General features: G+C 53.0%; 4 protein-coding genes across 5 annotated transcripts; 3 read left to right on the top strand and 1 right to left on the bottom strand.

Moving 5' to 3' along the window:
• Positions 1-36: 36 nt before the first annotated feature.
• On the bottom strand, positions 37-24,713 carry LOC108092862. Of its 2 annotated transcripts, none has more exons than XM_017192695.2 (7): positions 23,553-24,713; positions 4,633-5,341; positions 4,207-4,420; positions 3,436-4,133; positions 1,639-1,835; positions 1,415-1,567; positions 37-1,228 (listed from the first exon to the last, which is right to left on the bottom strand). In XM_017192695.2, the coding sequence occupies exons 1-7, from the start codon at positions 24,216-24,218 to the stop codon at positions 1,103-1,105; spliced, it is 2,763 nt and encodes a 920-aa protein (XP_017048184.1). In that variant the 5' UTR covers positions 24,219-24,713; the 3' UTR covers positions 37-1,102. The 2 variants fall into 2 exon arrangements, with proteins under 2 accessions (XP_017048184.1, XP_017048185.1); XM_017192696.2 differs by having other exon boundaries at positions 4,633-5,302; positions 23,553-24,711.
• Positions 8,740-12,982, top strand: LOC108092861 (titin). Its single transcript, XM_017192694.2, is given in 6 exon segments — positions 8,740-10,803; positions 10,871-11,023; positions 11,026-11,058; positions 11,642-11,783; positions 11,852-12,377; positions 12,469-12,982. Coding segments are annotated over 6 exon segments (3,204 nt in total). The 5' UTR covers positions 8,740-8,774; the 3' UTR covers positions 12,790-12,982.
• LOC108092808 (carboxypeptidase A5) lies at positions 13,688-19,330 on the top strand. The gene is made up of 5 exons (XM_043207363.1): positions 13,688-14,129; positions 14,594-14,956; positions 15,077-15,440; positions 15,526-18,793; positions 18,858-19,330. The coding sequence occupies exons 1-4, from the start codon at positions 13,688-13,690 to the stop codon at positions 16,301-16,303; spliced, it is 1,947 nt and encodes a 648-aa protein (XP_043063298.1). The 3' UTR covers positions 16,304-18,793; positions 18,858-19,330.
• On the top strand, positions 18,682-23,173 carry LOC108092864 (carboxypeptidase B). Its single transcript, XM_017192698.2, has 4 exons — positions 18,682-18,793; positions 21,221-21,663; positions 21,733-21,886; positions 22,174-23,173. The coding sequence occupies exons 2-4, from the start codon at positions 21,255-21,257 to the stop codon at positions 22,949-22,951; spliced, it is 1,341 nt and encodes a 446-aa protein (XP_017048187.1). The 5' UTR covers positions 18,682-18,793; positions 21,221-21,254; the 3' UTR covers positions 22,952-23,173.
• Positions 24,714-24,802: the final 89 nt, after the last annotated feature.

The raw sequence follows: 24,802 nt of genomic DNA, 5'->3' as shown, positions 1-24,802 counted from the left end.
CCCTTTTTGATGAACTGAATGTAAGTGTCGTCCATGTGAGTTGGAATACTGTGAATTTTTATTTGGTTTCATCCGAGCTTCATCCGCCTGCTGGCGTCTCCTCCAATCTAGTTGTACAATACAATCTACTTGCTTTGGTTTGGCTGGATCTTGCACAAGCAAGTCCATCGTTGTCAACCATCAACTATGGTTGGGTTCACTACACTAGTCACTAAACCAAATTGGGAACCAATTTGGATCCCATCCAGAGACTCCTATTGAAGCCTGCCACTGCACCCGCTACTTGTGCGATGTCGGTCGCGGAGACACTTTGCTTCTTCTCTCTTGAACTCTTGAACTTTTCCAAAGTTCCCTAGCTTAAACGGACCCCAATTGGGTTGGGTGTCAAACTAAATACATTATATCCAAGATGAGATCGTTCGAGTTCCACATGCATATACTCGTACCCTGTACATGTACACATAATACTTAACTCTAGTACAACTTGCGTTCCCCAAGCTACTTGTCTCCCTCTCCCTCTTCCTCGAATCTCCTGTCTCCCTCTTCCTCGAATCTCCTGTCTCCCTCCCTTTCGCCATCTCTCCGTCTCGCTCTGTCTCGTGTCACTCGACTGCTCGATCAAATCCAAAATACCCCACTCACTCACTAGAACTACATATAATAACTCGAATCTAAATGTCTTTGGCGAGCAGAGAGCCCAGGAATGGATCACCAGAGCCCAGGAATGGATCATCAGACCCATGGACGCCAGATTAGAGAGCTTTCGTTTTGGCGGAAGGACCCTAAGCCTACATACAATGTATGGTATGTGCAAGTTGTTGGCGAACTGTTTACTTATTGTTTCCACTTTGAACACATTAAACGTACTTTTGCTTGAGAGGATCGGAGAGTGCTGTGCTTGGAGCAGAATCCACTCCCAACCTGGCGGGTGGCATGACCCAGAATCCCCTTCCCATTCCCATTCACATTCTAACTAAAATCGTTTACCATCGGGTTGGATGTGTTCCTGCTTAGACGGACTCCGGTCGAATTGGCTGGCATTGATCAGGCAATGTGGCTTAACCTATCTGTGTGTCTCCCATTCCGAGCACTCCGAGCTCCCCTACTTGTTGTTGTTCTCCTGCATGAGGTCCTCCAGGGCCCCGTTGAGCCGTCCCTTGCTCAGGGCCTCCACGAGCATGTGGAGGCGCTCCTCCCGCTCCGAGTGCCTCCGCTCCAGAAGCGACACCTGCAAGAAGCGTTTCGAGAGCGGATTAGTTCGGCGGTTCAGTTGGACTGCCTGGCTGGCTGAGTTGACCCCTCACTTGGTTACTTAAACATAAACTTGAACTTGATCTTGAAACATATTGAGTGCTTGACTGATTGACTGATTGACTGATCGACTGACTGCTTAGGGAGCGACTCGATGCGGTACCTTGGCTTTCAGCGCGTAGTAGTCGACGGGCACCTTGCGCCGCTTCTGGGTGGTCAGGGCCTCCTCCCGCTCGTTGAGGCGCTGCTGCAGGATGCGCACGGTCTCGTTGCAGGAGGCCAGTTCCCTCTCGTGGGCGCTCTGCAGGGTCTTCAGCTGGGAGGCAGAGGTTAGCAGGATATCAGACATGTGGACATGTGGAGGGGAGGGCCACTCCCTCTACTTACGTCCTGCAGCCGCTTGTCGTGGAGCGTCTTGTAGTCGGCCTCCAGCAGGCGGTACTTGTTGTGGGCCTCCTTCAGAGCCTGGCTCTCGGTGGCCGCCGGCACGTGGTCGCTGTGGTGGTTCTGATGGTGGTCGTAGCCGCTGGAGCGCCGCTGGAGCGATCCGCCACTGGCCTGCGACCGCATCTCCAGCTTGCCGCCTGCAAAGCAAGTGAACAACGGATGAAAATTAAACACTAGAACGGATCAGCAGTTGCAAATCATTTCAAACAGGGTTCTGCATTTCGTTGGGTGCTTTATGTTCACGGGGAAACAATCCGATCGCGATCCGATCCGCGTTGGTGATATAAGCTGAGCGGGTTCATTGAGCTCCTCCTCCTGGTTTATTGCAGAAAGCGCATTGCGCAATCAAACGGCACAAAAAGTGATTTACATTTCTTACACGCGCGTACGAAACGAAAACATTTCGCCGGAGACGCTGTTTATCGTCATTCTTCGCATCCACAATTATTAACAAAGCTAATTTGACGGAGCGACGGATCGTTAATTAGCCACAAAGCACACGGCACAAAGTCGCAGACGCAGAAAAAGAAGTTGTGAACGAACAGCTCGGTGCGGTTTTGGCCAGCGGCGGAGGCAGAGGCAGAGCCAGAGGCGGCTGGGCTAACAAGTCGCCGCGTTATAAAATGTCTACTTATTGGCCAAAGAGAGGAGGGAAGCAGGGAAGCAGGGAGGAAGGGGGAGAGGCAGAAGACCTGATCCAATCCACGTCGATCCCCAGCAGCGTCCACCGACCCGCGGCCAAAACAAACCGGCGTCTCTGACTTTGACTTTCGCTTTCGAATTTTCTTTTTCGACGGCAGCAGCAAGAAGCAAGAAACTGTGATCGGTGGACAGTGGACAGTGGACAGTGGACAGTGGACAGAGGTAAATAAACAAGCGGCGGGCCAAACGCACAGGTGACATAACCAAGTGCCCGAGATGGGGTCCACCCCCGTCTCCCCGCCTTACTTTGCGTATCCACGAAACAGAAACAGATTCAAATTCAGATTTAGATTGAGATTCAAATTTAGATTGATGATTGAATTGCCTTACACTGAAAAGTTTTCTCATCTCGTTGCACTCAACTAAGAACTGAAAGCCTGATCAGCTGGGATCGAAAGTGCATTTTCACGCATGGGAAGGACTCAGCATCGAGGATTCACAGAGTCCCTTTTTGAGCCATGGTCCTCAGAGGGTTAAGAGGTTTGGGTTTGGGTTTGGGCCTGGCTCAAACGTGTTTCGTCTGACCATTGCCCGCAGTCCGATGCCCGATGGCGATGGCCATTTGGCCATTTGGCCATTTGGCCGCTTAGCCGGTTAGTTGCGATGCAATTGCCGTTTGAATCGAGTGCAAAAAGTGGTCAAGAGGCCGACGGCGTCGACAGTCGTCCAATGATTTATTCCAGCAATTTACTCGCCGTCTCCAGAAGCGGGGAAGCGGGAAAGGCGGGGGCTTTGGATGTGGGGAAGCGTCTGAGAGGAGTGGCCCGAGGGAAGGTGGCAGTGGGCAGGGGGCGGGGGGCGGGGAACGAGCCAGTGTACGTGCTGACCGGGCAGAGAAAGTCCATAAATTACCAGCCATTGCGACCGTTCATCGGCGACCGAGTGACACATACACAAACGAAACCGAAACTGAAACCAAAACCAAAACCGAAATTGAAATTGAAACTGAAACTGAGACCGAAATTAGAGAGGAGCCATGGCGCTGGGATTGGATTGGATTGGACTGTATTGGATGGGATTGAATTGGATGCTTACCCGCTTGGCTGGCAGGGCCACCGCTACCGCCACCGCCACTGGCATCCCGCTCCCGCTGCAGCTTGCGAATGGTCTTCTTGCACTCGTCCAGCTCTCGCGTGAGCCGCTGCATCGCCTTGTTCTTGATGGCCAGGTCGACGCGCATGCTGCGCACGGAGCTGAGCAGCTGGCCCTCCTCCTTGGAGCCGCCGTGGCTGAGCAGCGAGAGCGTGGAGTCCGACTGCGAGATGGGCAGCTTGGACTGGCCGCCACCCACCAGCGGCGACCGCCGCTGCCCGCCGCCTCCGCTCTGCTTCGAGTTCGGCCGCGAGGTGTTCGGCGTGGAGTTCGCCGTGCTGCTGGTGCTGCTGCTGGCGGAGGGGGCGTGTGGGTGGAGTGGGTGCTGGGGGTGGTGCTGGTGCTGGTGGTGGTGGTGCAGGTGCGGCTGCTGGCACACGAGCGCCGGCGAGGGGCAGCCAATGGTGTTGGTGCTGTGGTCCCGCGTCCCGTTCGCCGTCGGCGTCGGCGTCTGGGTGCCCATCGTGGTGGAGCTGACAGCGGTGGCTCCAGGGCAGACTCCACCGCACTCCAGGGCCTCCAGGGGATCCGTTTGGGTGCAGTTGTTGTAGAACCTGTCCGCCCGCTTCTGCATGTAGCGGTCCAAGGTGCGCACCTGCGACTCGATCTGCTCGTTCAGCTTGGTGTTGATCTCCTGGAGGCTGCGGGGGAGGGACGAGCATTAGACCGGGAACTGGCAACTGGGAACTGTGGAGACTACGCTGCGGAACCCACCTCAGGACCTGCGTCTCCAGATCCGCGATGTGCGTCTCGTACTTCGCCTGCACCGAGTTGAAGCGCGCCTGCACGTTGGCCAGGATCTGCTGCGCCTTGCGGTCCTGCTCCTTGGCGTCCGACTCCAGCTGGGCGATCCGCTGCTCCAGCAGCTTGCGGCTGTTCACGTTCTCCTGGTCGTTCAGCGGACACATGCCCGGACTCTTGGAAGCCACTGGTGAATATTGTTGTAAAGATTCCGCATTACAGATTACAAATAACAGATAACGGGTTACAGATTACAGATAACAGATTACAGATTACAGATTACAGATTACAGATAACAGATTACAGATTAAAGATAACAGATTATCGATTACCGATTACAGATTACAGTTTACGGATTACAGATTGCGATGAATTGAAAAGGACTGAGGGAGGACTCACCTATCAAGGCGGAGACCGAGTCCGGGTGCTTGCGCATCAGGATGCGCTCCATCTCGCGGCACTGGCGCTGCAGGTCCTGGATGACGCGGCAGTCCTTCTCCTTGCCCTCGCCGGTCCGCCGCCGCTCCTGGTGCGCCTCCTCCAGCTCCTCGCGCAGGGAGCGCTGCAGCTGGAGCGCCTCGCCGCGGTCCCTCCGCGCCGCCTGCAGCTCCGCCCGCAGCACGTTGGCGCACTCGTTGAGGTGCTGCACGTCCAGCTTCAGCATCTCGGACTCCTCCTGCAGCCGCCCGTTGTGCTCCCGCAGGGCGCGCTGCGTCTGCGAGAGCGACTCGCTCTGCAGCCGGACGGAGGCCAGCCGCTCCTCGGTGTCCTTCAGCCGCTCCTGCAGCTGCTCGATCTCGAGCTTGAGCGCGTGCTCCCGGGACACGCTGCACGCGATCTGCTCGATGGGCGAGCTCAGGGTGCTGACCATGTGCTTGGGCGAGCTGCCGACTGCCTTCTCGCTGTAGCTGGCCATCGGTCGGATTGGCAGCATGGTCGAGATGGGCTGGCTGGACGGGGGGGCGTGGCCCCTTGGCGGCCTGCACGAGGAACTGCGCAGCGGACGGCCGAGGCCTTCTGTCGCCGGGAGAGCCGGGGTGTCCACCTCCGCCTCGGTTATCTCCTCCATCTGCGGAGGAAGGCAGTGTTTACTCACTTTCAGCAACCACTTTGTAATTCGTTTTGTAATAAATTAAAATTAATAGAAGCAAAAAGAACAAGAAAGGAAGAACCTTACAGTCGAACAAAATACATAAAGGCTAAACAGCATCGAAGCGATAACGTTTTTTCTATTCATTTTTCATATTTTCAACTATTGTTTATATGGTAGCTATATGATATAGTCGTCCGATTTTCATGAAATGCAATTCGTAATTCGAGTCGTTAGAAACCTCTATATTTCAAAAATCATGATTTTCTGATAAAAAACAACGATGTTATCATTTTATTTCCGTTAATTCTATATAGATTTTTCGATCTTTCCTTTGGCAGCTATATGATATCGGATAACTGATTTCGATAAAATTTAATCCGAAATTCAATAGCAGTTAAAAAACGCCATGTGGAAGAAATCAAGTCGATCTGATCAAAAACAACGGCGTTAGACTTTTGTATTTCAATCTCTTGTATGGGAGCTACCTATATAGTCGCCCGATCCAGCCCGTTCCGACTTATATACTGCGTGCAACAACAATACAACTTTTGGGAAAGTTTCAGCAAGATAGCTTTAAAACTGAGAGACTAGTTTGCTTAGAAACGGACAGACGGACAAACGGACAGACGAATTTGGATTCAGATCGTAATGCTGATCAAGAATATATACACTTTATGGGGTCTAGGGTGTCTCCTTCACTGCGTTGCAAACTACTGACTGAAATTATAATACCCTTTGCTCTGCAAGGATATAAAACTGGATTCCATTTGCAATTTTATCGCTTTTTTTTGCCATCTAACTATTCATCATTTTTTTATATGAATTATATGAATTCATCGCAAAATTTAGCTCTCAGCTCTCTCAGCAAAAAGTTTGAGAGGCATTTCAAGACGTTCGCCTCCAAGGAAGGAAGGCTTCTCCCGCCCAATTCACAGGGCCAAACTAGCAGCTTCTTCCACACTCCGCGGAAGATTAATAGGTTCGGTGGGTGTGGCTGTGGCTGTGGCTGTGGCTGTGGCTGTGGCTGTGGGTGTGGGTGTGGGTGTGTTTGTGGGACACGGAGTCGTGTGAAAGTGCAGCGGGGTTGTCCTGAGGTGTGGCAGCTTAACGGTAATGGGCCACAAAGGCCGAGAAGGTGCGCGCCGTGAGAATAATAATGCTCTCCTACGCTCCACTCCACTTGTCATCTTCTGGCGGGATAAACGAGCAGAGCGGGCCAGCGAAAAGTACACGGCACACAGTGTGCCAGTGTGGCCAGTGTGGCCAGTGGCACAGTGGTATCCATTAAACTCTCAGTATCTATTGAACTCCCATCTTTTGGACTCCTAAGTGGGCTCCTCCTAAGACCTCGAAGCAGGTTCTTGATCAGCCTGAGCAGTAATTGATCAGCCTGAAAGGAACCTCAGCAAAGGTTGACACATTCGCCTGTGCGTCCCACTGTGCGCAGCCGCAACCCTCGTCAAACGCCATCGACTGCCGGAACGACGAGGGGAACGACGGGTGATCCCAAGATAATTAGGATGATGTGGGCGTGCAGAAGCAGCAGCAGCAGCAGCAACAACAACAATGCACTCGACACCCGAAAAAAGGCGGCGGAGTGATGGAGAAGAAAGAAAGTTTGTGGCGCTGCCTCCGCTCGCTTCCGAACCTCCCACTCCGCCCTCCTCCGTGTGTATGTATGTACATGTGTGTGTGTGTGTGTGTGTGTGCATCGGTTTTTAAGTGGCTTTTTTGGCCTTTGCTCGCTCGTCTGCCCGCCTGCCTGCCTGCCCACTCTCGCTTTCAGCAACTCCGACGACTTGGCGGCCGACATAATGTGGTTGCTGGCAGAATCTGGCCAAACCACTCCACCTGAGTTTCGGGGATGTGCCAGTTGATGGCACACACTAGAAATCAGATCACATTAGAGGCTTCTGATCCGCTGACTTATGCCTAATGTGGCACATTCTCTTGCTAAACTGTGCAGCTCGTAAGCTAAGTTGCCGATCAATAAGCAACAAGAACAGGCCTAATGGACTTCACTTCAATTGCAACTGATTAGCTTCATTGGCTGATGATGCAGGTGATGGGGGGGGAGGCCAGTAGTCAGCCGTTGAATATCGGTCGATCGATTGAGAAACTTTATAGCTGCCAACTATTAAGGACAATTTCACTACTTGACCTGGCAAGAAACGGCGATTCCGATTCCGATTGCGATGGGAGCTGCGCTGCCCGCTTTGCAATTACTTGAACTCTCGCTCTTCCTCAATGGCGTTTGATAAACTCCACTTATAAAGTGAAAGGAGCGTAACAACAGCAACAGCAACAACAACAACAACAACAACTGGCAATTGTTTGCCGCTGACGAGGTGCGGTTGATTAGAGAGCACGGCGTGGGTAATAACATACGAAACCCAAATAAAACCAAATAAAAAGAGGGCCAGAGCAACTTATTCGGATTCGGAAAGCATGTCAACAATGGGTAATGGGTGATGGGTGATGGGTGCTGGGTGAATTGGAAAGCCAAAATAGATTGGGGGAGACCGCTCCGATTCGGTTCGATCTGCGAGTGGGTTCGAGTGCCCCCCAAGAGCCACGGATCAAGCGATCAAGGGAGCGTCCTGCTGCAACGGCCAAGCGAACATCTGTCCATGTCCATTGGCAAGTGGCACATCCACTGGAACGACAATGGCCATCGCCGGTGGCTCGCAATTGCCAATTGACATCGATTGCTGATTGTTGACTATTGATTCAGCTCCCGATGATTCAGCGGTTCAGCGGTTCGGATTGAGACCGGATTGAGTCGTGGATGGAAACGGGGCTCCAGAACGACGGCTCGCTGTGCACACATGTAGAAAGTGGACCGACCAGGCGATAATTGTGACAGATGCGAAGATGTGTTTTGTTTATAGGATCAGGCACTGTGATGGGCTCACCATTCATCATTTCCTCTGACGACTGACTTGCTTTTGGTAGAACCATTCCGAGGTGTTCCCCACTGTGCATAGGTTATCTGAGCTTCCATCTGATATAATCACTTTGGATGCCAGTGGCAGTGGTCCCGAAAGAAAGCGAGAGCGGGCGGCCGTCGATATGGAAATCGGGGATTAGGACGGAGATGGGGATGGGGCCTTGCCATTTGGGATCGGAGTTCGGGGACGGGGGATGGGGGATGGGGGATCAGATCTCCGTTGAGGCCTCTCACAAGGAAGAGAGCCGCAGCGCGACCAGCTCAAAGCTCACAGCTCACATTAGCATTAACACACATAACAAGTTCCAATCGCGATGGCCAGTGTAAGCGGGCAGCGGCGCCGACTGCGACGCTGGCTGCGGCTGCGGCAGCGGCAGCGCGGAGAGAAATATCGAAAACGAAACGGCGATACGGCAATACTTTCCCAGCGCTGGTATAAAAGCGCCACTCCACCAATGGGACATGTCTCATTACGGTTCGCAGTCAGATCCCGCCAAGATGTTCAACGCGAGATCGCGTGGCAGCCCAGCCCACGAGGGGACTTCCCCATCCCCCTCTCCCAAGACGAGAAGACTCGCCCCCGCATCCCTGCCACTGCTCCTGCTCCTTCTGGTGCTCCCTGCGGTGGCACCCATGTCGCTCGACCGCCTCGCCCTCGAGCGGAACGAGCTGCCAGCGGAGCAGCAGCAACAGCAGCCACAGCAGGATGTCCTGGTGGACGACATGAAACTCACCTCCGTGCCCTCCGCCGACTCCTCGGACATGTACATGCTGGTTCCGGAGGCGGTGGCCACCCAGCTGGAGGACGACGAGCACGTGGATCGCAACTCCATCGACTCCTCCTCCACGTCCAACTCAGACGCCAACTCCAACTCCGACATGCTGATGCTGGAGAGCGACTCCGGCCCCGCCATGCAGCTCGTGGAGCTGCCCAGCCTGGTCTCCGTGGAGGCGGAGTCCCACCCGGAGGCGGAGCACGAGGCGGAGGAGCAGCAGCAGCCCGAGTCCATAGAGGAGCACGTCGTCCTGCTGAAGCCCGCCAGCCAGGAGGCCCAGTTGGAGCAGGCCGTGGACCTGGCCACCGAGGCGGCCCCGCTCCCGCTCCACGACGACCCGCTCCACGAGGACGCCGCCACCGAGAGCGCGCAGGAGGAGTCGGAGAAGGAGTCCGAGTTGGAGACCAAGTTGGAGACGGAGTCGGAACCAGCCGCAGACGACCAGGTGCCCGAGGAGTCGGAGCCGCAGCCGGAGCAAGTGCAGCCAGAGGGCTCCAGCCAGCCAGAAAGCGAGTCCGATCCGGCGGAGAAGAAGCCGGAGATCGAAGCCGACAAGGAGATTGAAGAGCAGAAGCAACCAGAAGTGGAACCAGCAGTGGAACCAGAAGGGGAAGAGGAGATTGCAGCTGAATCCCTGCCAGAAGTGGAGGCCCAGCCGGAGGCCAGCGTCCCTGCAGAAGAGCCAAGCCAGCCAGAGGAAGAGCCGCAAGGTGAACCCCGGCCAGAAGCCCAGCCGCAAGAGGAATCCCAGCCAGAAGCCCCAGTTGAGCTGCAAGCTGATGGCGAGGAGGAGTCCCAAGTGCCGAGTGAATCCGCCACCGAGGCCTCTCTGATGGAAACCCTGGCCGAAGGAGTCGAGGACGGACTCACCGCCGCCATGGACACTCTGGTGCCGGAGCAACTGGCCGACAAGGAGGAGAACGAGGAGGAGCCATCCCCGGTCACAGAAGCAGCCGAGGAGCTAGCCACCCCGCCAGTCGAGCAGCAAGAGCAGGAGGAGCTGGCGCAGCCCGAGCAGCTCATCCTGGCCGACGAGCCGCAGGAGGAGATCGCCCAGCCAGCGGAGTCCGCTCCCGTTCCCGAATCCGTTCCTGCTCCCGAATCCCCGGAGGACGCCAAGACCGAGGAGCAACCGCAGGCGGAGGAGGAGGAGGCCAAGCCGGTGGAGGCCGAGGTTCAGCCCGCGATCGCTGATGCGGCACCTGAGGAAACCACGACCGAAGATATTGCTGCGATTCCCACTGATGGTCCAACAGAAGCTTCTGCCATAATCCCCGCAGAGATCCCCGCAGAGATCCCCGCTGAAGTTCCCGCTGAAGATCCCGCTGAAGGTCCCGCCGAAGTTCCCGCTCAGATCCCTGCAGAAGAGCCAGCCAAGGAACACGACGAGATCCAGTCGGACCCAGCCCAAACCGTAGCCGAGCCGGAGAAGCCAGCGGCGCCGGAAGAGCCTTCCCTGCTGACCACCATCGTGCCCGTGGCGATGCCGCCTTCCCAGGAGTCAGTGCAGCCCGTCCAGGTGCAGCCCGTCCAGGTGCAGCCCATCCAGGTGCAGGACAGCGTGCTGAACTACGTGAACGCCTCCTTCCTGCAGCAGCAGCCGTCGGAGGCGGACCTCCCCAAGGCGGAGGCGGAGGCGGAGGCCCCGGCCAGCGCCCACCTGCGGCGCTACGACGGCGCCCAGGTGTGGCGCATCGTGGTGCAGACGGACAAGGACAAGCGGATGGCCGACGAGCTGCAGTCCAAGTACGGTGGGTACCCTCGAGATCGCGGACGCACTGGCTGCCAACTCACACTCGCACTCTCTTCTGTTTCCAGACGGCCAGCTGTGGAAGGAGGTCAAGCAGGAGGTGGACTACCTGCTGAAGCCCCAGGTGCTGGCCGCCGCCGAGCGCCACATCCGCGCCGCCAACCTCTCGCGGATCGTGCTCATCGACAACCTGCAGCACGTGATTGAGAAGGAGAATCCCCCGCGGAGAAGATCGCCGAGTTACAGAACCGCAAGGGTAAGTTCCTCCGACCTGTTCCCAGATCCCTGTTCCCTGTTCCCAGTACCTTGTGTTCACTTATCCGCGGAGGAGCATTTCCTTGGCGTGTCACAGGGGTGGTGCAACCGGGTGGCGCCCCTTCTCCCCGTCGGCGAGGTGTCGCCGCAAACGAGCGTTTAATGCACTCCGCGGGGAGTGCGAAAAGTCATCAAGCGGAAAGTGGCTTTGCCATAGGAACGTACCACATGCCTCATGCCTCATGGCGAGTGCCGCGTGCCGAGCGCCACGTGCGCGTCGTCCTCCCCATCCTTCCATCCTTGCATCGTCCCTGAAAACAACGCAGTCGGAGAAGGAGCAGGAGAAGGGCGAGGTCCTTGCAAGACGCTCCTGTTTGGTCGATAACTGCAAGACTCCTCCACTCCAAGCGACTGGCTTCCCTCTTTCCGTTGCGTTGGCAGGGTGAATGGATGGATGGATGGATGGATGGATGGATGGAGGATAGATGGGTGGAGGAGTGGCGGGTTGAACAACCCCGGTTCATTCCACCATCCCACCAGCACTCACTTGCCCTTGCACTTCTCTCTTTCCCCTTCCCTCGCAGGTCACCGACTCACCTGGCAGGCCTACCACCGGCTGGAGGACATCCACGGCTTCATCGACTACATGGCCAAGACGTACCCGGACATCTGCTCCACGGAGGTGATCGGCTACTCGGTGGAGAAGCGGCCCCTGAAAATCCTCAAGTGAGTTGCAGTTGCACTGACACAAACCCAACACTAACGAGTGCATCGCTATCCATCAATCTCCCCAGGATCTCCGACGGGAATGCCCGCAACCCCGGCGTGTGGATCGACGGCGGGATGCACGCCCGTGAGTGGATCAGCCCGGCCACGGTCACCTACATCGCCAATCAGCTGGTCGAGGGCTGGGAGGAGCTGCCGGAGCACATGCGCGCCATCAACTGGTACCTGCACCCGGTGGCCAACCCCGACGGCTACGAGTACTCGCACACCACCGACCGCCTCTGGAGGAAGAACATGCGCGCCCACGGACGCCAGTGCCCCGGGGTGGACCTGAACCGCAACTTCGGCTACAAGTGGGGCGGCAAGGGCACCTCGGCCAGTCCCTGCGCGCAGACGTACCGCGGCAGCAAGGCCTTCTCCGAGCCGGAGACCTTCTACATCAGCAAGTTCATCAGCGGCTTCCCGCGGGACACCTTCCAGGCGTACCTCTCGTTCCACAGCTACGGCCAGTACATCCTCTACCCGTGGGGCTACGACTACCAGCTGACCCAGGACCGCGCCGACCTCGACCGCGTGGCGCGCCAGGCGGGAACGGTGAGTCCTCGACTACTACTACTACTACTACTACTATCCACTGGGTATACTGGGCATCGAATGATAACCATCCTCCTTCCTCATCCCACAGAGCATCACGAAGTCGACGGGCGTGAAGTACACGGTGGGCTCCTCCGCCACAACCCTCTACCCCGCAGCCGGAGGCTCCGACGACTGGGCCAAGGGCATCGCGGGCATCAAGTACGCCTACACCATCGAGATGGGCGACACGGGCAGGTACGGCTTCGTCCTGCCGGCCCGCTTCATCCAGTACAACGGCAAGGACGGCGTCACCTTCGCCGACACCGTGGCCAGGGCCATTGCCCAGGGACGCGGCAAGTCGGTGGCCAGGAACGGCAGCACCTCCGCCAGCAGTAGCTCCAGCAGCAGCAGCAGAAGGCGTCGCCACTAGTCCCCGGCCACTTAGTCCAATGCCATTCCCCGTGAATCGGCCCCATCATTTTTTTTTTATATTTATATGAACGCTATTTATTTATTTATTGTACTTGTAACTAGACAAATTGATTGAATGGACCCGCTTCAACTCATCGACCGTAGAGTAGACTGAAAGGCGGTTATTAAAGAGCGAAAACCCAGTGAGAAAACCCATTTGTTTCTTTTGTAATAAAACCCGTTTAGGGTTTCGGTAGCTCGGAAGCTGTTGACGATCGTTGGTTGATAACCGACGATTCCCAGTCATCCGCCAAAATAAGAAGCATGCAAAGGTTCTGACGATTTCTCATTTCTGGTCGGCGAATAAAGCACAAAGTGTTGAAAGCATGGAATATACACACACGAGCACTTATCACAGGCCAATCCCAATCCCAATGCCAATCCCAATCAGAAACCCAATGACTCGGTGGCCAACAGCTTCTGCCGCTTTTGGCAGCAAGACTTACAAAGTAAAAGTCCGAAATACGAGAAGCACCGAAATAACCGGCATTCCCTCAATATGCAAATGCGTTGGCCTTAATTTCGGAACCGGGCGAATAATAGGAACCGGAGGAGGGAGGGGGGATATGGACAATGGAGAATGGAGAATAGAGACTGGAGAATAGAGGCTAGAGAACGGAGAACAGAGAACGGAGAAAAGGGAGCAGAGAATTGAGGACGCGAGAAGCCGTTAGCCGGAGGCTGCGGCCGCAAATCGATTTGCAAGCGCATTAAATCCGCACCGACTGTCCGATCGACACAACACAACACGCAACAACCCCAATCCCCAATCAGTTCGCAGCAGTCGCGAATCCGCAGTGCCGGATCCTCCAAACCCGAACCCGAATCTGGAGAACCAAACACACACTTCCGACAAAATGCCACTCTGCCTTCGCCTCCAGTGGGCGTGGCTGGCGCTGGTACTGGTGCTGCTGCTGCTGTCCGCTGCGGAAGTGGCGCCAGGCAGTCCAGGCAGGAGCACCCTGGACCTGGCCCGCACCGACAGCCTGAGCACGCTGAGCAGGCTCCCCTTCTTCGGCGGGGGCGTGGGCCACCTGCTGCGGTACCTGCATCCCCTGGCGACGAGCTCCCCGCCTGGCCGCGGAGCACTCTCCGAGCTGCGCAGCGACCTGGACCCCAACTACGTGAGCTACCGAGGAGCGCAGCTGTGGAAGCTGAACTTCAATGCGACCCGCGGCTCCTCCATGGAGGAGGAACTCGAGGTGGCCGAGGGGGCAGAGGTGGCAGAGGAGGCAGAGGAGGAGCGACAAGCGGGCGCTTCGCCGGATGCGCAGTTCAACGAGGTGGTCGCTCTGTTCGGTGAGTCAAGTTCCCTCTAGTTTCCGAAGGGTATTCCATTAAAAAAGGAGGGGGGACTTTCCATCTGGGGGAGGGGATACTATATATATACATATGTACTATATATAGCAACTTCCCCTTTTTTCCTGGAGGTTGAAGTGGGTTGTGCCTTTGAGGGCTTTGTGGGCAGGCACTATTGCGCTGACCCCGTCTGTGCGGAAGCGGTGTGTGGTTGGGAGGGGTCGGGTCAGGTCAGGTCAGGTCAGGTCGAGTCGAGTTGAGTCGAGTAGAATCGAGTCGAAACGAATCGAGTCGAATCACGCATTCGCACGCATAAATTTGTGGCGTTGGCATAAATCAGAAATCAGAAATCAGAGAACCAGAGAACCGCTAGCCAAGTAGCCGGAATCCAGCATCTGAGCCAAGAAGCTTTGATCCGCGGGAAGAGCGACTTAGTTCGAAGATGCCGCCTCTGGAAGCGCCAGCACTTGCGTTCGCCTCCGCGTTCGCCATCGCGTTCGCATCCCTGTTCGGAGCGGTTCTCGGCCAGAAGCTGCTGCTCTGGCGGAGCGTGTCCGTGCCGGAGATCTCCGGCATATCGGGACTGCCCCTCGCCCTGCTGACCCTCAACAGCAGCGAGCTCTACGAGTCCACCTTCGAGGGGCTCCAGTGGCTGTCGCCTCTGGACCTCCGCCGGCTCGACTTCCTCTCGGCGGGGTCCTCGTACCAGATCAACAGGCGCTACCGCAACGGCAGCCACGTGCAGCGGTACTACGGAACCCAGCTGTGGAAGGTGCACGAGACCCGGCTGGAGCGGCCCCAGCTGAGGGCCTTTTGGCGGCAGTTCGGTATAATCACAGATTCCCCATCACGCATCACCAACACCAACTATTCCGCATCAACCACTACTAAGTTATTGTAGATTGAAAGAGGCACTCTGGACTAAACTGTATCCTCTTCTTCTCCAGGCAGCGAGGTGTGGAACATCAACCAGGACGGGATCGACCTGCTCATCGAGCAGCGCAACGTGGCCGACGCGCGCAGGTTCATGGAGCAGGCGGGCTTCAGCTACAACGTGATGATCGACGACCTGGAGACGGCCATCGACGAGACCTACGTGGAGGTGCCGGCCGCGGAGCACCCGCTGGACTCCGTGCGAAACAACTCGCTGCCGTGGATGGAGTGGCCGGGGTCCCTGATGAGCTGGCGGCGCTACCACGACCAGGCGGACATCCGCCAGTTCCTGCAGACGCTGCTCGAGGCGCACGCCGAGAACGTGGAGATCGTTCAGATCGGGGTCACGCGCAACAAGCGGCCCCTGGAGGTCATCAGGTGGGTTGGGACGGTCTACCTCATCCGGGGGCACCGCACACATCATTCATTTCATTCACTTCACTGGCTCCTCGGCTTTCCGCAGGGTCTCCAACGGCAATCCGGACAACTGGGCGGTGTTCGTTGACGCGGGCATGCAGGCCAGGGACTGGCTGAGTCCGGCCGCCCTCACCTACGCCGTCTCCAAGCTCGCCCATCTGTGGGGCACGCCCAAGGGCTTGGAGAGGGCCATGCGCCGCATCGACTGGTACTTCCTGCCGCTGGCGAACCCCGACGGCTACCAGTACGCCCGCCACACGGACCGCCTCTGGACGAAGAACCGGGCCTTCGACGCGGAGAGCGGCTGCTACGGGGTCAACCTGGACCGCAACTTCGCGTACGGCTGGGGCGGCGGCGGGTCGACGGGCAATCCCTGCCAGAACCTCTACCGCGGACCGGAGAGCTTCTCCGAGCCGGAGAGCCGGGCCGTCCGGAGCTTCCTCTCCGGGATGCGGGACTACCTGGGGGCGTACGTCTCGCTCGGCGGCTACGGGCAGGCCATCACGTACCCCTGGGGCGACGCGGACTTCGTGACGGAGAACCAGCGGGAGCTCAGGCAGACGGCGCGGCGAGCGGTGCTCGCTTTGAGGCGCCTCAACCAGGCGGAGTACTCCGCGGGCACCAGCTACCGCCAGAAGCTGGCGCGGCCCGGCAACTCCGCCGACTGGGTGCACGACCGCCTCGGTCCGCAGATGGTCTTCAACCTGTTCCTGAAGGACCAGGGACGCTACGGATACCTCCTGCCGCCGCACTACATCGTGGAGTCCGGCGAGGAGGTGTTCGAGTTCCTGCGCACCATCGCCCAGCAGCTGAAGCTGGCGTGAATCCACGTTCCATTTCCCTTGCTTATTTATTTATTTACTTATTTATTTATTTATTTATTTGGTATGAGGTAAATGAGTCGTCATTTAATCAATTGAAATATATCTTCGATGCAAACTCAAAGCTGTTTCGTTTGAGAAGGGAAAGTCTTTGCTGGGAATCTATACTACTACTATTTGAACTCAAAATGTCCAGAACATAAACCATTGGATTAGTCTAATTGGTAATCTGAAGAGCCTCATCAGCAGCAGGGAACTGCATACTTTCGGGCTAAGGCGGATCGAAAAGCTCCCCCGTGAAAAGGTATTGCACATGGCTGTATAATTTCATTCTGCAGAGAGTGCGGAAGATTCTCTTCTCCACTCTGCTCCACTCTCTTCGCGCTCCTCTTCTGGTTTTGGTTGGTGGCTTTGATTTGCTGCCACTTTCGATCGAAGATTTCGCAATCGCGCATATCGGGATTGGCATCATCCAGTCAGTAACAGTAACAGTCTTATATAAACCTGGCCAAAGACGGAGATGGCCAAGAAGAATGCTCAGCCGGGCAAATAGAAAGCTGAGAGCGCGAGCAGGCTACAAAGAGCAAAAGAGAATGCTGCGGAACCGCGCGGCAACTTTCACTTTCTTCGCGTTTCAAAAACAAGTAAGCTGAAGCCACAACGCTTACGAAGTTTTGTTTTTCAGCTCTTGCCCCCTTTTTTTATTTTTTATTTTTCCCGTTTTGATAAATGTGTGGGTTTTGTTGTTGCATATTTGATTGGATTTGCTTTGGACATGCATATATAAATTAAGCGAAAGGCTCGCGGCCATCGCCACCTGCCGCCGAATCAAAATCAAAGCTTCCCGGCAAGCGAAGAAAGTGTTTTAGCGATAAGCAAAATACATCTGAGTCCAAACTATGAAGAGAAAAATATATTTATGTATCAAACACTAAATTCCCAAGGCATTGACAGCCGTTAAAAATTCAGCACAGAACATATGTAAATATCAATCCAATTCGAACTCATCAGATATGAAAGCAAAAGTAAAACAGTGTTGACAGGAAAACAGCAAATTAGTATATTTAATATTACCCGATCTTCTTTGATTCAAAATAAGAACCACGTAGTTAGTTTTTTAGTGTAACCTGCAGCATTCACTGTTCAATGAACCAGAAAAGGGCCTGAACAAATCACCCATTGTGGCAGCACTCGAAAAAAGCGTTAAAAGTGAAAATCTAGGTAACGAGAAAACGAAAAGACAGCGAGGCACCAGGAAAAAACAAGAAACAAATATAAATACATAATGCCTCCTGAGGTGTGGGCGGCAAGGGACAAAGCAGCTGATCGGCGCGAAAGAAAGTAAAACCCGCCAAAGTGGGTCAAACTCGAAAACACTGAACACTGAGCACTGAACAAGCCGCCCATGGAGTGATTTTGAGTGACTTTTCGTTTAAGCCACATTTGATTAATGGTTTACAGCCAGATGATGAGATGGTTATTTAGGTAACAACACTAATGAGCTGAAGCATGGGGAGGGACAACTTGGCAGCCGGCTACCTAACATCATATAGTGCACTGAAGTTCACGGGTTCGAGGTGTAGATAACGGCTGCAAAGGCAATCGATGCGGATTACTTTGCTTGTTGAGTGGATAAATATTCACAAATACTCTGGGATTCTTCCATCTCCTCAACTCTCGCACTTTGTGTGGGGTTCTTTGGAAGCACAATGTTCTAACTGGGAAAGCCACGCCTGCCATCGCGGGAAACTCCGGCAATCAAAGAGAGTGTTCCTGAGGTTCCGTGACCGAACCCGTGACTCACGGTGTTTTGATCACCGTTTGATCCGTTTGCTGAGATGACTTATCGGCAGGGGACAGCCCCGTCGGCGTAAACCTTAGATGCATCTGGTGTCAATGTCGCCGGTGGGAGGGAGGTGGCTGCCGGTGTGAGTGTGGGTGTGGGCGTGGGCGTGGGCCTTGCACTCTGCTCTCTCGTTCCCCCGCTCTCCAGAAAGAGACAGAGTGAGTGCGTGGAGCTTTGGGGGAGCTCCGCTCTCCCTGTTCCTCTTCTCTCTCTGTTGCTGGCTCTGCTGCTGCGCTGCCCGCTGCCTGCTGCCCGCTGCCGGCGGCGCTGCCATTTCCATTTCCAATTTCCATTTAGGCGACGATCGCTTGAAAGATCGGTCGTCGGTCAGTGCAAAAAATTTCCAACGCTCTTGGGCTCCCCTTTTTTATTTGTTTTTTGTTTTGTTTTTTTTTTTTGGTTTTGTAATTCTCGGTTTCGTTTGTTGTGCCTTTTCTGTTGTTTTTTAAACTTTTTTTTGGTAACGGCTCCCTTGCGCCGGCAGAGCGGCAATATAAAATTGAAGCGCATACAATCGCAGCACTTAGTCGGAGTTTGAAGCTCAGCCAGCGACACTCTCCCCCCACACACACGTCCACAGCTGCACTCTCTTCTGAAGAGCCGGCGACTGGAAGAGCGCTGCAGCATCCCCAACCGCAACAAAAACAGTAAGTGGAAAGAAAGATAAATAAAGTAAGAGCAACAATTACTAACTTTGCAAACGTAAAATAGGTTTGTTTGTTTGCAATATAACTCAATAAAAGATTAAGGAGAGAAAGGAAAGAAGTCTCTCTAAAAATGAGTCTAAATAAAGTGCGAAGATTGCAGAAAGGGTGGCAAATCAAATACGAGGGTAACGAATGCCTCAAAATGAGGGTGGAGATTCCAGAGAAGAAAGGAGGAGAACAAGGCAGAGTAATTGAAGAATAATTCGCTGTGATAGTGGGATAAGTCTGCGGGGTACAATGTAAGGGGAGCAGTTTTGCTAATAAGGTCAATAAAAAAAACTATGTCCAAGAAATCAACATATCAAAGATATCTTGATCACATTTACAAACGATCGTAAATCACCTGTTAAAGTAAAAGAACAAGCAAGTGCAAACGACAGCGCCTTTATAATCATTATATCTTCAGTTATTTTGTTGTAAAAGTGGAAACTCGAAAGGTTTTAAGTCTCGCTGCATTAAAGTAAAAAAATTACGTTACACGCTATTTTATTATTGTCACAAATCAAGTGAAACGATCACAGCAACAAACAGATCTTGAATGCACTCCTCAATTTTGTTTACATTTTGAAATGATATGAGGGTATTTACGACAAAGTTTGTGGAAGGAAAGCGAGGGTCTCGAAGGTCGAGGTGAACAGCAGAGAATTGAAAACGAAACAAAGCGAAGCCCGATTCGAAACTGTGTTTGTACTCCACATTCGACACCCGAGATTCGAGACTCGAGATTCGAGATTCGAGATTCGAGGCCCGACCCGCCGACTGATCCAACCGAGAACCAGTTCTCGGAGTTGAAGCCTACGCGAGTCGGAGAAACGGAGACGACCCTCTCCACTGTTCAAGTGCCACTTTCTGCCTGGTAATAAAAAGAAAATAAACACGAAAATAAAAATACGCTTCCACAAAAATAAACGAAATGGAAACAAAACCCAAAACGGGCCAGGGAAATTAGCACAGCAGCGTTAAAAGCGGCAGCGGCGTTTCGAAACCTTTAAAAAGACCAGGAAAAGTTTTTAGCCCATAATCTAGATCTTAGGGTCCAGTAGCTCGACGAGTGGTAATTCCGCATATGTATAATCCGTTGGCATGCAAACAGAGAGAGCATAAACACGAAACTCTGATTGAGTCAACAAATGACACAATAAACCCCACTCGCCCGGAACTACACACTATATAGTAGAAGGCACTTATTGAACTGATCGAACGATCGATCTGTCCATCGATCGAACGCTACTCGAATACGTAAAACAACGCAAATTAAGTGCTCGATTTGTCCACACAAAATACAAATTGTTATATGTCTAGAATGCAGGCTTTGATTCACCAATGAAAAAGATTTTTTTGTTTCCCCTACTGCATACCAAGCTTATCAGGAAATATATATCAGAGAATATAATTGTTTTCCAGTGCCAGGACCGACTGTACTGTATGGGTAAAACATTTGAAAAACCATTACCACTATCTACTATTATTAAATACTTATTATTATTTATTGGCCATGACAAGCACACGAAGCGCAAAAGGGTTACGAGTTGCCATAGCTCACATGTCTATATAGGTAGCACGAGGCAAATCAAAAAAACGATGTCTTCTTTTTGAATGAAACATTTTAAAGTCCATTACCGCTATCAACTAATATTAATTACTTATTGGCCATGACAAGCACACGAAACGCAAAAGGGTTACGAGTAGCTCACAGTCTATATAGTCTATATAGATAGCACGAAACATTCACAATGGAACGGAAACATTTTTGTGTGTTCACTTTTTTTGTTTTCTATGCCGGCAATTAGATGAACTTTTTCTGTAACAATTGTTCTCGCTGAATCGAGTTGGAGTTTGGCATTAGTTTTGTTTTTCATTTAGTTCTCAGAACCTGAACAGCTTGGTTGGATTTTTGACTGGTTCCATTGGCAGTGCAGTTTAGCGTAATTTTATATTATGTTTAACTACATATACTATACTTAGTCATTGCTCATCTAAAAAGTGTAAATAACATAGAGTATTTACTGGGAGTAACCCAGCTAACTTGAAGCTTGATTAATTTCCAAGATAGATGACTCTGATCTAGCCAGTACTTTGGGCATAAATAGTGCGATTTTATTGCAAACTAAACAAGCGGGTACCACTTCAACCTTTACATTTAATTATCAGCTGCCAACGGTCATTACCACTTAATACCAACCATAAATAACGAGAATCGTGACACTCATTGTTTTTTCTAATTAGCGAAGTTTCATTTGTATATTTGGCCAAAGACTGGGGGTTTCCAAGGCCAGTTTTTGTTTGGCATCGATCACAATTCTATTAGCAGGGCTGTTTTCGATATGGTTGCTGATTGTGGTCGAGATTACAGAACTACTCTTCCAGGTCAACCTGCTGATAGCCTGCTGATATCGCCAAGATGATGCACAGAACCCAACTGCTGATGCTGCTCCTCGTGGCAGCATCCGTAGCAGCCGGCTCAGCCAACGAGTTGCCCTCCAATCTCACCCAGCTGGATGTCAACGAGATTCCCCAGCGGTTCGACGAGGCGCAACTGTGGAGGATCTACAACATCTCGGGGGCGATGAAACACCGAGGAGTGCCAGTGACTGAAACGCTAGAGCACAAGTTCGGCGGCAATGTCTGGAAGGAGAACTCCAAGTTCTTGGACATCTCCATTGCCAGGGATCAGCTAAAGGCGGCGCGCAGCTTTCTAAACGCCCACCGTCTCGACCCGCAGATTCTGTCCCATAACATCCAATCAATAATCGACGAGGAGCAGCTCGAAAGCCAGAAAGCCAGCCTCCTGGCCAGCGGAATGAGAACGAGTGAGTGGAGCGATGTACTTAACATTATTTGAGGGAAACTGAAGGCTATCTTGTTTAACTAACCCACAGAGAGGGCAGCTAGGAGCAGCATGCACTGGAAGGACTACCACGATCTGGAGACGATCTACAGTTTCATGCGGGAAATCCGCAGCAAGTTCCCCAACATCGTGCGCCTCTACACTATTGGCCAGACGGCCGAGGGTCGCGACCTCAAGGTGCTCAGGTAGGTGAACCAGTCTGTTTGTTGTGGGAGAAACACAGTTTTCAAATACCAAAGGAAACCTCTTCAGGACAGCAATTATATAAAGTGTAAAAGCGCAGCTAAGTTAGTATTTCTTTTTAACTTTGAAAAGTACAAATGGAAAGCCCAAAAACTTACAGCAATTCTGCACACATGGTAGCACACGATGGGAATCTAAACTATATATAGCCTATTTTTCGGCATCGCTTGAAATAAAGCACCTGCTCGCACCCCCACTAACATTTGGGACCATTCCTCCTCCTCCTCAGAATCTCGGAAAACCCCCGCGAGAACAAGAAGGTGTGGATCGACGGCGGCATCCACGCACGCGAGTGGATCAGCCCCGCGACGGTGACCTTCATCCTCTACCAGCTGATGTCCAACTGGGAGAACCAGCCGGAGCACATTCGCGGCTTGACCTGGTACATAATGCCAGTGATGAACCCCGACGGCTACGAGTACAGCCGGAAGACGAACCGCCTCTGGCGGAAGAACCGATCGCCATCGCGCCGTGCCCAGTGCAGCGGCGTGGACCTGAACCGGAACTTCGATATCGGCTGGAATGGCTATGGCTCCTCGACGAATCCCTGCAGTGACACCTATCGCGGGTCCGCGCCAGCGTCGGAGCGGGAAACTGCGGCGGTGGCCGAGTTCCTGTCCAAGAGGAAGTACAATCTGGAGTCCTATCTGACCTTCCACAGCTACGGACAGATGATTGTTTATCCGTGGGCATACAAGGCCGTCAAAGTAAAGGACGCAAGTGTCCTGCAACGAGTGGCCAGTTTGGCAGCCGAACGGATTGCCCAGAAAACGGGCACTGCGTACAGGGCGGCGGTTACCCACGAGGTCCTGGGAATCGCAGGCGGTGGATCCGATGACTGGAGCCGTGCGGCCCTGGGCGTCAAATACGTGTACACTATTGAGCTGAGGGATCGTGGAGCGTACGGATTCGTGCTGCCACAGCGTTTCATAAAGGACACGGCGCTCGAGGGCTGGACGGTGACGGAGACGGTAGCCCAGGCAATTGGCCCCAGCTCGTCCGGCTAAACGCCTCCTAATCCTCCCCACTCTAGAGTAATTTGTAACCCCCGCTTCATTTTTTGTTCAGCCCACCTTTTATGTTTGACCTGCGTGTGTGTGTGTGAAGGATTATTTATGTTTGTTTGTGTGCGTGTTTGGCTGAGGGAAACTGTGTGTTTCGGGTGGGCTGGTTTATCCTTTGAATCCGCGCGACGGGCAATAAACAAGTCCACGCTATTTATTACTACAGATCGGTATGGTCATTTATTTGTGCGGATCTAACGGGACTTGCATTGGATCATACATTACAATACGTTACAATATCAAAGAAAAAACAGTTACTTTATGCCAGACAAAAGAGAGACCCAAGAAACTTCCAAAACTGACTAAAAGAAATTTTAACAAGAAACACCTTAGCCCACGGCTTAACCCAATACACTTGATTCCCGACAGAAAGTAGAATAAGCATTATCATATCATCAAGCAGCTACGAACTCATTCATTGATCCAATTGGATACATTTTTTTTTCAAAAACAAAGACTTGTAAAAGGTCTCGATAAAATAAAATCCAATAGTCATAAATGCAAACAAGTAGGGAAATTTCATATTTGTAACCTTGGGACTTACCGTGTCCTCGTCGTCATCCGTATTGTCCTGAAGCTGGAGCTGTAGCTGCGCCAAGGCCGCCGTGTGGTTGTCCATGTCCTTGGGCGTGGACTCCTCTGAAATGACTGATTCCGAGGGCAAGTTGTCAACGAATGCGGCGAAACCAGCACCATTATTGCTGTCCAGTGGCGTCTGGACGGAAGTGGGCGATGCCGACGACTTGGAGCCGGATCTGGGTCGGACCTTGCCATTAATTCCGCCACTTTTTGACGGCAGAGGAGCGGGAAAGTGCTCTATGCGATGTGTGTAGCGTGTGTTGAGCCGAATGCTGCTGTGCGAGGACTGCGGGGATGAGGAGGATGCATCTCCGGGAGCGTCTTCCTCTCCAAGGGATTTAGCGGTTGCCGAGGCCACGGAACTGTCCAATTGCGGGGCGATTCCGCCCAGACGCAGCTGTTGTTGGATCAGGCGCTCCGCTTCCTGGAGCAACTCGTCAACGGATCGCATATCCGTGCTGTCGGACAGCCGACTTACCTCCTGGAAAATGGACTCCGGATCCGGGTCTGCCAAGATTCCACCGCAGTCTTGCTCCTTGGCCAAAAACTCAATAATCGAGCTGCTATTCGTATAGTCCAGGTCATCCGCCTCTGCCACACCCTGTTTGTGGGGGCTGAGTACCTGCGACATAACTGCGTAATCTGTTTTTAAAACGGCGAAGCTATATGCGTTTCCACCTTATGTTAGGTGACTATGCGTTAGCGTATCCTGTTTGTTTGTTCGCCAGCACAAGCCAATAAAACGAATCAAAATCATTCGGGATATGTGAATTATAGCTTATTACTGGGTCCGGATCACAGACCTCGGTGTTGCGGATCTCACGGGTTCGGACCAAGGCTCGACGAACGCGACGCACAGTCAGTTTGGCCGTGGCAACCACTTTTTTTACCACTTTTCAAAGCAATTTGTGAAAAGCTGCAACATAAACAAAAAAACGATAGGCTCGGACCATTGGCTTTCCTGAAATCGATTGCACGATACAGACGTAAAATATCGATGTGTATTAGAGAAGGGAGAATGTCGATATTCCGTTTCACGATGGTTTCGATTTTTCTTCGTCTAAATTTTCTTTCTATTATTATCACTGAAGTTTTATAGACTGTGGGTAAAATCAATCTAATTATAGCTAGTGGCACTGTTTTTGGTTAGTTGGTACACAGTTATAGCTGTTTCAAATTATTGTTTAGCATCGCTATAATAATCAAACCATCGAT

The sequence above is a fragment of the Drosophila ficusphila genome, unplaced genomic scaffold (assembly GCF_018152265.1).
Source record: "Drosophila ficusphila isolate 14025-0441.05 unplaced genomic scaffold, ASM1815226v1 contig_198, whole genome shotgun sequence".
Classification (NCBI taxonomy): domain Eukaryota; kingdom Metazoa; phylum Arthropoda; class Insecta; order Diptera; family Drosophilidae; genus Drosophila; species Drosophila ficusphila.
The sequence above is the reverse complement of the archived record's forward strand: the minus strand, read 5'-3'. Positions and strand labels throughout refer to the sequence as shown.

Excerpts from the sequence above, each read along its gene's own strand:
- LOC108092808 (XM_043207363.1), top strand. The coding sequence starts at position 13,688 with ATGCCACTCTGCCTTCGCCTCCAGTGGGCGTGGCTGGCGCTGGTACTG. Across the intron at positions 14,957-15,076 it reads GGCCTTTTGGCGGCAGTTCG|GCAGCGAGGTGTGGAACATC; the intron begins GTATAATCACAG and ends CTTCTTCTCCAG. Across the intron at positions 15,441-15,525 it reads CGGCCCCTGGAGGTCATCAG|GGTCTCCAACGGCAATCCGG; the intron begins GTGGGTTGGGAC and ends GGCTTTCCGCAG.
- LOC108092864 (XM_017192698.2), top strand. The coding sequence starts at position 21,255 with ATGATGCACAGAACCCAACTGCTGATGCTGCTCCTCGTGGCAGCATCC. Across the intron at positions 21,664-21,732 it reads GGCCAGCGGAATGAGAACGA|AGAGGGCAGCTAGGAGCAGC; the intron begins GTGAGTGGAGCG and ends ACTAACCCACAG. Across the intron at positions 21,887-22,173 it reads CGCGACCTCAAGGTGCTCAG|AATCTCGGAAAACCCCCGCG; the intron begins GTAGGTGAACCA and ends CCTCCTCCTCAG.
- LOC108092862 (XM_017192695.2), bottom strand. The coding sequence starts at position 24,218 with ATGTCGCAGGTACTCAGCCCCCACAAACAGGGTGTGGCAGAGGCGGAT. Across the intron at positions 1,568-1,638 it reads ACGACAAGCGGCTGCAGGAC|CTGAAGACCCTGCAGAGCGC; the intron begins GTAAGTAGAGGG and ends TCTGCCTCCCAG. Across the intron at positions 1,229-1,414 it reads ACTACGCGCTGAAAGCCAAG|GTGTCGCTTCTGGAGCGGAG; the intron begins GTACCGCATCGA and ends CGCTTCTTGCAG.